The sequence below is a fragment of the Saccopteryx bilineata genome, chromosome 5, assembly GCF_036850765.1.
Source record: "Saccopteryx bilineata isolate mSacBil1 chromosome 5, mSacBil1_pri_phased_curated, whole genome shotgun sequence".
NCBI lineage: Eukaryota > Metazoa > Chordata > Mammalia > Chiroptera > Emballonuridae > Saccopteryx > Saccopteryx bilineata.
This window is the reverse complement of record NC_089494.1, coordinates 249,763,026-249,779,227: the sequence shown is the minus strand read 5'-3', so window position 1 is coordinate 249,779,227 and position 16,202 is coordinate 249,763,026. Positions and strand designations below refer to the sequence as shown.

Sequence of the window (16,202 nt, the reverse complement as noted above, 5' to 3'; positions counted from 1 at the left end):
AAAACGAAGAGAAAGCTTTCCTTTCATTACTCTTTTTGAGATCCGATTTTGAATAAAAACTACCTACTTTATCCCATATACTACATCCTGATTAACCTAACAAAAGTACAAGACTATGTTTTTAAAAACACTGCTTTAATGACTACTTTACCTAAGGAATAGTCCTTGTAGGAAGATGCTAAATACTTAGAGCATACTTACAATTAAAAAAATAATAATAAAAACTAAAAAGAAAGAAAAGCACCACACTTAGGAAAGGAACTTAGGAAGGGAAGAAGCCATACTTAAAGAGACTAAAACAAAGATATCAAAGTACTTTGGCCAAAATTAGTATAAATAGACTTTATTGAAGTCAGTGCCTCTGTACTGAGACAGAAGATTGTGTCTACATAAGCACAAGTTGTAACATTTCACAACTTCTAAAAGGAATGTCAACAATTACAACGATCATGCATACCATGGTCGATAATCACATTTTAGAAGCATTTTCAACCATTTCTAAAGAAATGCTTATAACCTTGTTATATATAGAACTACTTTCAATAAACTGCAAAACATTGATCGACTCTTCCAGTATGAGCTACAGTGTCAACACAAAAGGGAGGCATAAATGTTTAATTTATGAAATCAGAATGGAATATTTACTGTAAAGAAAAATTAAAAAGCTTTCAAATAAAGGCCATTATTGAACCAACGTGAAGAGCACAACTTGAACTTTTCAGTTCATTCATCTTTTAAAGCTGTCCTCTGCATAACTTTAGTTCTAATAAGCATTGAATTCAGTACTGTGAATATTCCTTGGACTGAAGTTTGGCAATGATGCGGTCCAACTGTCTCTTTGCTTCACACTGTGGGAAATTGCTCATGTCATAATATTGAGGGGCAATTTTCACCAACCTGTTCAGAAGGAGGGGAAAAATCACCAAATTAACAGAGTTGCTAAAAGGATAGGCATTCCTCATCAATAAAATCATGTCAAAATTACAAATGCCTAATCCTTATAATGTGTTTAATTCTAGTAAACTATAAATATTCTGATGCCAGACTTACTATAAACTTAAATTCAAGATAAATGGTTTTAAAATTCTTTATTTACAAAAAAAAAATTCTTTACATTAAAGATATTAACATAAAAGTACTTCATTTATTCACCGTAGAACACTATTTTGACCAACCTCTCCAAGGTTATAGTAATAGAAGTTCTGTATAAGAAACATCTTGATATTTAAGCGATTGGATCTTCTCATTTTCAAATTTTTAATAACTGTAAATATATATATAATAAATACTCTATACCCCAAGAATACACTTGACTGAAAATATTTTTATGTTCAGTCATACAATTTTTTCTCAACAAAGCATGTAAGATAAAATGGAAATGTCCCATACAATTTAAGTGTCAGAAGTCATAAATCAGTGCAGAAAAGAAGCCTCACAATATATAGCAAGTGACAGCAACTAAGTAAGTGCTTTCAGTGTCACTATTCTTGGCTGACATTTCCCATCATAACTTAGTGAATGGATTCTGGGAGAAAAATAATAGCCCCCAAATCCCCACACAAATGGGGTGCTCATTTTGCTTGAAATACCAAATCTACTTTTTAAAAAAAATCAAACACGCTAAGATACAAAGACAGGAATAATTTTCGTATTTGCTTAAGGTTCCCAAAACACCACCATAAACATAATAAATACCTGAGAGCCAATTATAATGGGACAGATAAAATATAAAGACTGACTGACTTCTGGAACCAGGGAATTCAAACAGTTAGTGACCGGCTCCAAAAACTTCTGATGCTAGTCAACCATAGCTTTCTATTTTGGTTCAAAATCCCGCCCATGCCCACAATCCCACTGTTCTCTGAGCAAAGCAAACACTGTAAGAGATCAACCACACCATCAGGTCAAAACCCCTGGTACAGGGAATACCACGTTCTCCTACAAGGGGAAGAAACAATGCATACCCTATAACAAAGTCCGATTCCATTCTGGGCAAAATGTTAACATAAACTAATGAACAAAAGGCGTCACTTACCATTCTGGCTTGATATCTGTACACGTCCGAATGTAATTCTTTGTTGTAAGAACAAATTCGTTATAAAGCACCCATTCAGGCTTGTGGTCAAGAACAGTAGAGGGATGCAACTGAACCACCTGGTTATCTTTCACAGTTAAGTAATGCCCTGTTCGTTCTAAATGTGCCACCTGAAATCAAAACCCAGTAAATTAATGCAATGCTTCTGATCTGCTAGTTACAAAACAAGTGGTAAAAAACTATCTATATAGAATAATTAGGGACATGCAGACCTCTCACCTTCTGCTTTTGATTCCATGGCTATATTTATCGCTGCCTGATAGAAGCAGAGACCAGAAAAATACTACAGAAGCCAAACCCAACTCTGCCTGTGTTTTTAAGGCTTGTCTGCCAAGAATGGTTTACAATTTAAAGTAATTGGAGGAGGCAATCAAAAAAAAATTGGTACTCAGTAAAAGTCATATAAAATTCAAACTTCAGTGCTCATAAATACAGTTTTATTGGACCACTGGCACGTCCATTGTCCACGGTTGCTCTGGCACTAGAAGAGCAGGCCGAATTTCAACAGGGACCCAATGGCCCACAAAGCCTGGCATATATACTATCTGGTCCTTTTCTCTGCATTAGACTATTTGAGTGAGTTCTTTAGCACCAGATGACAACTATGGAGTAGATGAACAATTACTAGAAGCTTTATATTTAAGATAGAAAAATAAAGAGCAGAAAAAGGAGAAGCAGAAAGTACTTATGAAGAAACAACAGAAGAAGGAGAAAACAGAAGGTACATGCGCATCTTGGCTGTATTTCTCCTGTCTATAATCAAACACATTGGTGACTCTCATCTAATCTTCAATTAACAAATGCTAAAGCAGGTAACTATATGTCCTTTCCAATTCTAGACCTCTAACTGTGTAAATAATAAAAATAACAAAAAGTAATTTTAAAAATCTCAGTTTTAATCATTAAATATTAAGTATACACCTAAGCGCCAGGTACTATAATATAATGCATGGCATTGTCGTAACAAATTTAAATCTTAAAAAAATTATAAATCCATGCTTGAATATGGTTTTGTCCATCATCTTTGAATTATTGAAAAGCAAATTTAAGAATATGCCAAAAAAAAATTAGTATACACTAGTAAATATTATAAATATAGTTAAGTTTGGAGAATTTTTAAACCAAACTCTAATAAGCATAAGATCTTATAAGATGCTGAAATAAATATTCTTAGTTACTTTGATTTTAAATACAGACAAGGCACCAACTTGCTATTTTTATTCTGACACAGTGCATTTGAGGTCCATCCTAATGATTGAACTCACATGGCCTCAAGACAGCCACACCTTGCTGAACAGACATAGCAGAAGAGAGGATGAACAAACAAGCAGGAGACAGAAGAGAGAATTAAAAGCAAGCCCATTCCAAATAATAAACTGATTTGTTTTTGCTTTTATCACCAGAGAACTTCTGGTTTTAAAAACATAAATTTAAATCCCCTAAAATAAACGTTCATTATATTTATCTGAAAAGTTTCATTTCAGTTCCTATAGCCTCCAGTATAACATACATAAAACTAAGTGGAACCATTATCTTTCATCTTTATTACTTAGCTCAAAAGACATTTTTGGCTTTTGTAACACCCAATCATCTTAGTTATAAATACCAACAAGCACCTACAGGAATGTGACTGAAATACAGCTGTTTGAATATTTGAATGTTGGGGTGATTATGTAGTTTCTACATACAGAGAAAAGTGAACTATACTTCTGGAGTCGCCCAACAATGGCTTCCTTTCAGTACTCTATTATATGTCTACAAGGGAGATCTAGATTCATGGTAACTTTAATACATTTATCAAAGTCTTGGGTCGAAATTTATCTTAAGGAAACAGCTGCTAATCCCACCTGAAAATGCTCAACATATCCATTTGGTATTAAAAAAACACTACATTGCCCTGGCCAGTTGGCTCAGCAGTAGAGCGTCAGCCTAGCATGCGGAGGACCCGGGTTCGATTCCCGGCCAGGGCACACAGGAGAAGCGCCCATTTGCTTCTCCACCCCTCCGCCGCGCTTTCCTCTCTGTCTCTCTCTCCCCCTCCCGCAGCCAAGGCTCCATTGGAGCAAAGATGGCCCGGGCGCTGGGGATGGCTCTGTGGCCTCTGCCCCAGGCGCTAGAGTGGCTCTGGTCGCAACATGGCGACGCCCAGGATGGGCAGAGCATCGCCCCATGGTGGGCGTGCCGGGTGGATCCCGGTCGGGCACATGCGGGAGTCTGTCTGACTGTCTCTCCCTGTTTCCAGCTTCAGAAATATGAAAAAAAAAAACACCCACTACATTAATAAAAAAGTAATTCTAAAATTGATTTCTACCTAACTGAATTGATAATGTGCCACTTGGGGAATTTGTTATTTATTAGACACATAAAATGTCTTAGTATAATAGTTCATTCAAGATCTACACATAATGTTTCAGATCAATATTCACAGGTTTTCTTAAACTGGCTTTTGTGTTTAAGTGGATTAAAAGGGCTATTCTAGAAAGCAAAAAATATTGTTAGTATTTATTATATATTCCTGTATTATCAACATACCTGCATAAAATACCCAGTAACCAAAGCTTTCCTTATATTAATATAATAGTCCCTGCTTGTAAAGTCTGTACTTCGACGAGGCAAATTAAATCTGTCCATAATTCTCGATAGTTGCTGGCGTACATTGTCTGCTGACATCAGGGACCTGTAGTTAATGAAGTTGTCATAACACCACTGAACAGATTCATGATCTACAAAGTTGAAGAAAGGGGAGAAAAAAGGGTGCATGAATCATGAATCATCCAAGCATCACCTAATTAAAAAGGAAAATTGTTATAGAGTAGGCTCAATAACCCAGAAACAGGATCACCCAAATCATCTTCACAAGTAAATTACAACGTTCATAACTTTATAAAAATCTTGCCTGACCAGGCAGTGGCACAGTGAATAGAGCGTCGAACTGGAATGCGAAGGAGGACCCGGGTTCGAGACCCCGAGGTCACCAGCTTGAGTGTGGGCTCATCTGGTTTGAGGGAAACAAAAAAAAAAAGCTCACCAGCTTGGACCCAGAGTAGCTGGCTCGAGCAAGGGGTTACTCGGTCTGTTGAAGGCCGTGGTCAAGGCACATGTGAGAAAGAAATCAATGAACAACTAAGATGCCACAGTGAAGAGTTGATGCTTCTCATCTCTCTCCCTTCCTGTCTGTCTGTCCCTATCTATCCCTCTCTCTCTCTCTCTCTCTCTTCCCTGTATTAAAAAAAAACAAACCTGTAGTGAGGGTCAAAATCAGAAATAACACTTGAGTTTTTAGCTACTGGATGACAAAATAATAATTCTGAATAAACTATATTTAATGAATTGAGTTGTTTTAGCCATGAACATTCACCTGGTGGTTTTCAATTGGTGGTCTAAGAGGGGGTGGGTGGAAGGAGATTGATAAGATGTCATTATCAGATTCAATTAAAGAGTTTTAACAGTGAGTTTGAAGTAATTACTATGTATTTTTCTTTATGCCTGAGGTAAAGCATTCAAAACTTAAAGTAATGTTTTATTGTGACTCATGTGCCATTTAGTGGTTGACAAAATATTAAATGCAAGTGATCAAGTTCACAGGGATGTCTGGAACCCCAGTCATGTTTAATAAGCAAGGCTTATTATATTTAAGGATTTCCAAGTAATTTTACCACGGGTGTTTACTATCAAAGGAATGTTTTCAATGACTAATCCTTGACAAGCAACTAGTGTTGCTCTCCTGTAAGAGCTCAGACTGTAGCATAATAAAAAACATACAGTGACATCTTTATGTACATAGACAACCACAGAAGCCCTTTGAAAAATAAACCTTATAGGTTCACTGTGAAATGAAGGGAAGGAGGGAGCTTAAAAAGTGAGACTGTGTTGATCCTCCTCAGGCTATTTTAATGTACATTTTCTTAACACCTTTTCAGAGAAACAACAGAAATCTCAATACTGAGACAATAAAAATGGAAACTTTTGAAAAGTATTAGTTTTCACTCTGAAGTATAGCTTTTCTGAGGTTCTCAAGTTTTGAATACACAAAAGAGCAACAAAAAGACAACTTTAACTTGTCAAGGCATATAGAATCATTAGATATGTACCTAAATTTGTGAGAAATAATTTGATATATGGGAGGGATAAAATCTAAAGGTAAAAAAAATTTTTTTAAATTCTTACCAATACAGTAAACTACACAAGTTCTGAAGCCAAACACACACATAGAAACCAAAGCTTTGCAAAAACTCAAAGCTAGCTGTTTTTCAAATGTTAAGCAAAAAGTATTAAGATGAATTTTAGCTTTACTATGTAATCAACCATTTTATCTAATGAAATAGATCCTCTTGATTAATCATAACTTTGCTATTTTTCAAATATACTTGTTTCACTTATTAACAACATAATAGCATCATGTCAGTGAAAACATTCCAGATTCAATAGCTTTGACATGTTCAAACATCTGAAGTTTGATATTAGCGCCAATGAGTGGAAGCATTCATTCTAACTCATGACATTTTCTCCTCTTACTTAGGAGTAGGACAAAGCTTTGGTAACTGTCTGCCTACCGTTCAATATTTTCCCGAAAGCTCCCAATTATTAAATGCATGCATAAAGGACAAGTATTATTTAGTAATGTCATTTTTAAATCTTAAGTTCCTGATTTCCAAAAGTGCACTGTCATGTTTATATTTAAAATAAATTTCTAATGTCAACCTTAATTCTATTTTCATAACAAAATTAAAAATTCCAAATACACTCCTGTGCTACTTATCACAAGCTTAAATAACAAAATACAATCTCTTAATTTTAAAAAGATTAAAATGTCCTGTGAACTTTAATAGGCTAAAGAAAACGTCTACTTTAGAAATTTCAATTTCCACTTAAAACCGTAGCTTCCTACTATCAATTCTGAGAACCAAGTCGGAAGTGAATCTGCTCCCTCTCAAGGCCTCCCCTTTAGAGCCGCTGCTGTCAGTCTGGTAGCAGGTGATGTGTCTGATGGTCCCCAGTACCAACCAGCATGATACAGTCTGCACACTGGAAGAGATTTCTTGAACTGACCAGTCCTATCAAAACAGTCTTTAACATTATGCATTTCTGTATTTCAGGCACAAGAGGGATAAAATAAATGTTCTGAAGCGGACTATGTGGGGACCTTCAGCTCCTGGCATCTCAATCACTTCTCACTGACCTCTCCTATCTGCCCCCAGTTTGTTCAGGCCGGGCCGAGGTTTCCACACTCCCTCACCTGATGGACTCAGTTCTATTTAACACATACCAGTTCACAGGTAGAGGTGTGCAGTACCTCCGCTGCTATGCACTTTGTTCTACACACTGGCCCTCGAGCAGTTTTTAGATCCTGAGATAAATAAATTCACCACCACCCCTACAGAGATGTGCACAAGTCAACAGACTATTTTAGAAGTGTAAATAGGATTTTTATGAGATAATGAGTTCTAAATGAAACAAGAGATGTAAAATGTGAACACCAATGTTATATATATTTAAAAACTAACTTATTAGCAGAAACCACCAACTCAGTGATTGAGGACCCCGTATTTTCGGTCAAGGTGATGCTATAGGGCCTGTCTTTGCTTGCATACCGGTAATCCAACAGGTTAGCCTCCAGATGTGCAGAAATCAAACACTTTCCGAAACTGGTGCAGTTATTTCTATGTTTTTCCTCTAAGTTTTCTGTTCATTTAATTTTATCAAAATAGTGCATTCCAACAAAAATATCTACCAGTACCTTGATTACCATGTTTCCTCCATTGCAAATAACTATAAAGTGCTTTTCATGCCATTAAATATTGTCTGAAAACACAATTTAAAGCTAGAACATCACGTGGTTGTATCATAAATCACTGAATTATCTTTCTGTGGGGGGGGCATTAAGGTAGCTTCATTTTTTTTCTTTTTACTATCATAAATAACTCTGATGAAAATCTTTAATTATGTCTGTGTCCACAGAATTCAAGATAACTTCTGGGTCAAAAGGGTATAGATTTGTTAAGGTTCTTGATAGTATAAAATCTACTGCTTTTCACAGACAACAATTTATACTTCCATCTGTTGTATGATTGTTCCACTAAACCCACTTGTACACAGCTATTTTTTAACTCTTACTAATTATACAGGTAAGAAAACAGTAACTCAGTAATAATGCATTTCTTGAAAAGCTGCACTTTGTCCCTTGTATGAATTCATACACCACTTATAGCCTGAGAATAGTCATCTATATTTGGTGCCCATTTATTCATTTATTTTAGTTTTATTTTTATGTAAAATCTATTAGTAAAAATATTAGACAGTAATGATTCTATGAATCATACAAAACTATTAATAAAAATGCAAAATATAAGAGAATAAACGGAAGTATATAAAAATCTATGTTAGAGGCAAACTATACAAGTATTTCATTTAACATTGCTAAGTTATTCTTTTTATTTATTTATTTTACTTTTTTACAAAGAGAGAGAGTCAGTGAGAGGGATAGATAGGGACAGACAGACAGGGACGGAGAGAGATGAGAAGCAGCAATCATCAGTTTTTCATTGCGACACCATAGCTGTTCATTGATTGTTTTCTCATATGTGCCTTGATGTTGGGGCTACAGCAGACTGCTCAAGCCAGGGACCTTGGGTCCAAGCTGGTGAGCTTTTGCTTAAACCAGAAGAGCCCGTGCTCAAGCTGGTGACCTCAGGGTCTCGAACCTGGGTCCTCTGCATCTCAGTCTGAAGCTCTATCCACTGTGCCACTGCCTGGTCAGGCACAAGTACTTTATTTTTATTGCCTTGTGTTTTCCAGCTTTATATAATTGGCGCCCCTACCCCATTGTAAAAGCAAACCTTTAAAAAAGATCATCACTTTCTTATCACAAATGCTAGTCAGAAGTTTTTTCTAAAAAGTACCCCTGGTTTTCTAATGGAAATTATCACAAAGAAATGAAAGTGAGATGAAGAAATTTATGTGACATTTAAACAAAAAAAGTGCCTTCAATCTGTTTCACACTTACTTTGTTTAAAAGCATGGTAGACATTCAGCAGTGTCAGATGATCTCCATCTATATGGGCAAATCTCATCTTGGCTTCATCCGCGGCTTTCTTGGCCTCCGTGGGGCGAACAAAACACTGTGGGACTAAACAAGGTTGGTATGGGCCCAACACAAACGCCCATATCGATGAGTCACGCATTCACAGATAGAGGAACAAGGCCTAGCTAGGTCAGTTCACAGAGCATAGGGCAGGGCAGGATGGCCTCCAACTGCATCTTGGACTGTTTACTACCTTGATTTGGTACATCAACACCTAACCACATCTGCAAGACAAGAGGGTTTCAAAGCTACAGAGTACCTGATTATTTTAACTAGATCTAAAAGTAGGCATCAAAACAGCTATACTGAAGGCCATCAAGATACTAGAAAGCTCAACTTATTTCAAAAACCAGTGCTGATAGCTCTACCAATAACCAGAATTATGGTATCAATAGCCATTTTGCTAAGTGCAATTTTTCACAAGGCCACCCATTGAATCCACTGAATGGCTCTGAAAGTTAGGAAGCTATACTTGCCCACTGCAGGGCTAAAAACAACTTTCCAACCAGTCTGTTGCCACGTTTCTATCATAATTTTTTCCCTAGTGCTGTGGCTATTACCAACTGGTGGGTATCACTATTAGCACCGGTGAGCAGAAGCATATGTAAACATAAAAGATATCATGAAATCTCAGGTTTTGAGGATAGCAGTAGTGGTGGAAGGTTAAACCGCCTCTGAATTAGAAAAATTCAAAAAGGCTGGGGATAGTCAGCCTAGTTTTCGCACATTTTCATTAAAAGATTAGTAAATCAAGTCCCAACTTATAAAAAAATGTTATTTAAATCAAAACCTCAATATAAAAGCAAAATCCAGTATTTAAGAAGTTGACAATTAGTCTGAAACAGTCATTATTTCAAGGGTCATCAAAATATTTAACTACAGTATTTGTTTAGAGCCTCAATATTAATTCACATAAAACTTTACGTTGTTACAGAGCGTGCACTACATTTTTTGAAATACAACTTTCCTTAATTCACTTTAGCAATTCCAGAGTCATAAAGCAGTATGAAAATAAAAATACTTAACAGCTTGGGACTTTGTCAACACATTTTTAAAGCTGTTAAACCTTGTCAATTCAAAAAATTATAAATTATTCAGTTCAGATAGAAGATTATGGGAATAATCGACAATGAAATCATACACAGTAATGAAATTGCTCTTTCCCATACAGTTTACCCTTTAAAAAGATGCCAAAGAAGCCAGAGAGACAATGACACAGGATCACAGTAAATATTAAGTCTTGCTTAATATAACTGAAGCAAGGTAATGCATTCAAGTACAGAGACCTCTCACAATTGTGAAAGTGAACGTGAACTAGCTACCAGTTAGTGGGGATAAGCAGCACTCCATGTGAACCCTGATCTGCACTATAAACTTCAGAAACTAAATGGAAAACAAAGCATTCCAAGCTCAGCAATCTTTTTGTTCCAATTCCCCCCACAAATGCCATGCTTAATAACTGTTGCACATAAATATTCACTCCCTTAATGTGCTCAAGATGACAACCTATGCTTTGCAGAACTTATTACAAGTAAGACACACAGCTGAAGAGTTCAACTGCATCACAATGACCAATTTTTTAAGGGACTAACAGTCTAAACTCAAACAGTACTAACTGCATGCTTGATGAAAGAACTTGGAAAACTAATAAGTGGGTAGCAGACAGATACACAAATAATCTGTTCCCTCTTGCCCCGGACCTTCTCTGAACACTAAACTCTTGGGATAGGCACACCGGGAGAATCTAACAAACACCATCTAGTAAGAAAGGCAGACAACAACCTACCACCACCTCCGCAAGTGAGACTACAATTTAATTAAAATGATTCGAGACACTGCCCTGCCCATCTGCTCTGAGTCTGATCGGTCATAACTCTGCAAAAAGACATTTTAGCTAGTTCTTAGATTTAAAAAATTCACACCATTAAAATATACCATACTAAACTAGGCCAAAATTTTTATATTTAGAATTTTTTCAATTTATTCTTTAATTCTGAATTATCCGAGGCATTAAGTTATAATTAAGACTGAGAAACCACTCTAACTGAAGTCAGTTCTCCCCAATATCAAAACTAGTTAATAAAACTTTCATGTTTAGGTAAAAGAATCAGTGTGCATCTGTGTGTTGACAGTATTTCTTCTTTATGGAAAATTTAATTTCCAAGTTACTATACTCATTTGTGGCTTAATCTTTACTACTACTCAACAGCATTATTTATTTAGCTTAATGTTCCAATTTTCAAAATTAGCAGTTTTATCTCACGTATCTTTCTTTATCAAGTGTCTACCTCCCACTTTAAAAGAATTATCAGTTTAGATTTTAAGCCTAAAATTATACATTATTATTTCTCTATTTATTTGCTACTCAGCTTGAAATTCACCTTTGACTGCCACTGGAATACATATGTACACAAGTAGAACAAGCTTACTTTAAACAGTAGTTTGGGTTTGTCTCAGGCTGACTTAATGTGCGAAGTTCTAGAACAAAGTTCTCCTCGTACTGTCAGTAATAAACCACAAACCTGGCAGACCTGACAAAGAGCTCGGTTACAACTGTATTCAGACTTATGTTCTTCTTATTTCAGTTTTTATTTGCACTGAAAAGAGCCAATGATTTTACTTTATTCTGTGCACATGACTTTGCTTTTCTAAATAATATGTCATTATGAAGCTATTTACAAGATATTTAGGAAACAAAATGAGTTCCTTAAAACCATCTATAAAATTCACTATCATACTAAATATTAAAAAACAAAGCCAAAAGTGAAGTCCACCCAAACTTGGAAGAGCTGGGTATGTTTTAGTTCCTCTCCCTCTATTACCTGACAACATAGCAGTAATAGATAGGACCTCATTAGAACAGTTGTAGTCACAACTTGCAATAACCATTTTAGCGAGCTGTGGATCAAGAGGGAACTCTGCCATCATGGATCCCAATTCAGTCAGATCTCCATCGTCATTTAAAGCAGCCAGATAATTCAGAAGTTCTAGCGCTCTCATCAGAGTTTCAGGAGCTACGGGGAAAAGTCAATCTATTAGACAGGCTGCCTTCAGCAAGCAAAAACGTGACGGTGTACAGATGGTGCTAAGCAATCTTACTGTCAGTCTACAGTGGACCAAACTAAAATCTCAAATTGTCATCAAATTCAATTACAGAGAGCTACCAAACAGTGAATTGTACAGAATTACAGAATTTTCCTGTATGGTAGTTAAAACTGCCACCTTCATATGTAATTGGTAATTCAATGATGTGCTCAAATTATTTTTCCTAAAAAACAAATTAGAAATTTTCTTATATTTTCATGCCTAATCAATACCTCCCAGAATAATTTAATTAATCTGAAGAGAAGTGAAAAAATTCACTCATATAACTCTCACTGTTAGTTTTAATGCTAATACACAAGACTTACTGTGATGCTTACTGACAGAAAAAGGTAGAAAATTTTTACATATATGTGCTAAAGAGGATGCAGAGAAAGCCAATTTTGGTTACAGAGTTGGATAAAATATGCTGAGAATTCATACCTGGTGGATCCATAAAATCAAAATGCACCAAATCATCAATACCAAGTTTCTTCAACTGTAACACAACTGATCCTAAATTAGAACGCAGTATCTCAGGATAGGTGTTATCCTAGCAAAAAACAAAAATGTCTGTTGTGTTAAATATTCCTTAATCTTCTTGCTCCAGAAAACAAAACAAGTTATGTTCTGTGCCTCCTTAACTATTTACTTTGATTTCTTCTACACCACTGACTCAGGTGAGAAAAATACTTGAAAGAAATCAGATACTTTCTGTGAACTATCTTTGTACTGTCTACCTCAACTTCAAACTGTAACAAGAGTTGCACTGGTAGATTACCACATAATCTGACTCAGGAAAAGAAAACTAAGGATCTTATGGTACCAAAAGGCAAAATGAAACAAATTAAGCAATTTCCTTCTGATAGTAAATTCATTTTAAGTTCCAAACTCTAAGGAAGGATCCAGTGAATCTCTTACCTGCATTTCTGTTTTATAAGCTTTCTCTGTGTAAAGTCTAAAGCACTTTCCAGGCCTGGTACGTCCGGCTCGCCCAGCTCTTTGTTGGGCTGAAGCTTTACTAATAGCTGTTACCAAGAGAGACTCAACTCTGATTCGAGGGTTGTACACCTATTAGGAAAGAACAGAAAAATGATTCTTTCTTCAATTAAACACAAAATCGAGACTTACCAGAAGTACCAAAAGCCCAGAGTTAACCCTGAAATAGATGACCACCACTAATCATGCTACCACAGAAACAGAATCCATCATCCTATGCCTTAACTTTTTTCCAGATAGTCTGAAAGTCAAGATGACATGGAAAAGCTCTTATCTAACACATAATCTTTACTTTTTCTAACCTAAAATAATATCAGTTCCACTAGTTTTACTTTACCTTTATAGTAGATAGTGCTAAAGGCCTTTGCCTGAAAAGAACCTGTCAATTCCAATACCTGATGTTCAGAGCAAGCATCAAGGAAAAATATTTTAAACTTGGTCCACAGTTACAGGCCCAGGCTGGTTGGCTAGGTGGTAGAGAGGACAGGCCCGACGTGTGGGTGTCCTGGGTTTGATTCCCAGCCAGGGCAAACAAGAGAAGTGACTATCTGTTTCTCTACCCCTCCCCTCCCCTTCTGTCTCTTCTCCTCCTGCAGCCAAGGATTGATTGGTTCAAACACATTGGCCTCAGGATGGCTCAGCAGAGCCTCTATCTCAGGCGCTGAAAATAGCTAGATAGTGAGTGGCCTCAGATAGGCTGAGCATCAACCCAAGATAGGGGTTGCTGGGTGGATCCCAGTCAGGGTTCATGTAGGAGTCTAACTCCCCTCCTCACACTTAGAAGAAAAAAAAAAAATCAGTCACATGATTTCAGTTTAAAGGGAAAGTTTCCCATCAAAATCATAAATACTATGCACAGTGCACTCTATCATACCTATAAAATGTAATAAAAAACCTTTGAATAATAAAACATGATATTTATTGAGTAGTCACTTCATTTGGCAAAAGTGCTTTGTATTCAGTACTGTTAAAATACAGGTTAACACAGGCCCTGGCGTGGCTCTGGTCGCAACAGAGCGACACCCCGGATGGGCAGAGCATCGCCCCCTGGTGGGCATGCTGGGTGGATCCCGGTTGGGCGCATGCGGGAGTCTGACTGCTTCCCCGTTTCTGGCTTTGGAAAAATACAAAAACAGGTTAACATAATACCTTTATTAAAATACTATGTGTGTCACATAATAATAAATCTAATTTTGTTGGATAAGTAACTGACCTGCAGGAATGATAATCATGTACTCTAATCACTAACTCATATTCCTTAAATAAACACATTACATAAAAACACAGAAAAAAGAACCTTAAAAAAATAAAGCCAAAGATTAATAAACATGGAATTAATTTGTGAGAGCCATCTAGAACACAAAAGATTTGTATCACAGAAGTCTAAAAATGATAAACAGAAAAATAATTCTAAAAAGGAAATTTCAGCCAATGAGTGCAGTATCCACTGCTAAGTGAACACTAATTTATGAAGCATATGACTATTATACTAAAATACGTACCTTTTGTTTTGCAAATCCAGGATCAATCACAAATACCACACCATCTATTGTCAAAGACGTCTCTGCAATGTTAGTTGACACAACTACCTATTTAGAAATAAACAGTATATAAATTATATTCCACCCTGGCTGGAGAGCTCAGTTGATTCAAGTATGTTCCAAAGCATAGCATTTGCCGGTTCAATCCTGGTTCCTGACTGTACAAGAGCAAATCGACTGTTCCCATCTATTTCTCTCTCTTTCCTCCTCCCTCTCTGAAATCAGTACAATAAACATTTTAAAAAGAAAAAAAAAAATTATATACTCCAAGTGAAGTAAAATTGAAATGACAGTAAGATTAGCCATTAACTTTCATTTACATCAAATTTCAACCCAGTATACCTGAAGTAATGTTTGATCTTCAATAGCCAATATTACAAAAAAACTTAAGAATTCAAAGTTTCATTTACCATATTATAGGAAATTCCTTTTTCAATAAACTTCCTTTTTCAACAAAAAATAGTGCATTTTGATAATTCTAACAGAAAGACAGCATAAAAAAATGTATCAATAAAGCAATATAAGCTTTCCTTCCAGGATATCTCCCCAACAGACCACTCCTTAGTTAATACCCAACTCCATTTATAAAGAAAAATTTTCTATCACCAAAACTCAACTCAACATTCTAAACAAAATGGCACACGGGGGGGGGGGGGGGTCTCAAATTATAATTCAAGAAGAACAGGCAGATCATGACACTCAAACACAGATGTTTCGGCAAGTATATAATCGAAAGGAGAATAACATGAAATATGTCACTATATACAAAGCAACTATTGCCTGACCAAGGTGGTAGCGCAGTGGACTGGGACGCAGAGGACCCAGGTTCGAAACCCCGAGGTTGCCAGCTTGAGCATGGGCTCATCTGGTTTGAGCAGGGCTCGCCAGCTTGAGCCCAAGGTCGCTGGCTTGAGCTAGGGTTCACTAGGTCTGCTGTAGCCCCCTGGTCAAGGCTCATATGAGAAAGCAATTAATGAACAACTAAGGTGCTGCAAGGAAGAACTGATGCTCCTCATCTCCCCCCTTCGTGTCTGTCTGCCTCTATGTGCACCTCTCTCTGATTCTGACTCTGTCACAAAAAAACAAACCAACCAACAAAGCAACTATTAACAATCAGTTGAACTTTCTATTGACAGGGAATAATGTTTAAAGCATTTAAATACTAATAGAACTTGTATTTTATGTGCTTTTATTACGTTTTAGATGTTTTGTGCAACTGGTTAAAAACTTGAAAATAACTAATTTTTCTTTATTTTTAAACAATGGGAAAAATGGGATCGTCATTTGTATTTTTACCCAGAACATCAGGCTTTCAGGAACAGATTACTGTCATTAAGTAGGAAATGCCTGCATATGCAAGCAGTTGACACAGAAGATAAATCAGATACCAAGTCTGCTCTTATAC

The 16,202-nt window shown here is 36.4% G+C and overlaps 1 protein-coding gene across 1 annotated transcript in view; it reads right to left on the bottom strand.

The window, feature by feature from the left end:
• Positions 1-327: 327 nt before the first annotated feature.
• Positions 328-16,202, bottom strand: part of DHX15 (DEAH-box helicase 15) — a 56,898-nt gene continuing 41,023 nt past the window's right edge. The window contains exons 7-14 of the mRNA XM_066279250.1: positions 14,759-14,845; positions 13,179-13,328; positions 12,702-12,810; positions 11,999-12,190; positions 9,099-9,221; positions 4,628-4,818; positions 2,036-2,205; positions 328-897 (exon numbers count right to left, since the gene is read on the bottom strand). Coding sequence (XP_066135347.1) covers positions 780-897; positions 2,036-2,205; positions 4,628-4,818; positions 9,099-9,221; positions 11,999-12,190; positions 12,702-12,810; positions 13,179-13,328; positions 14,759-14,845 — 1,140 coding nt within the window. The 3' untranslated portion in view covers positions 328-779. The remainder of the gene's footprint in view (positions 898-2,035; positions 2,206-4,627; positions 4,819-9,098; positions 9,222-11,998; positions 12,191-12,701; positions 12,811-13,178; positions 13,329-14,758; positions 14,846-16,202) is intronic.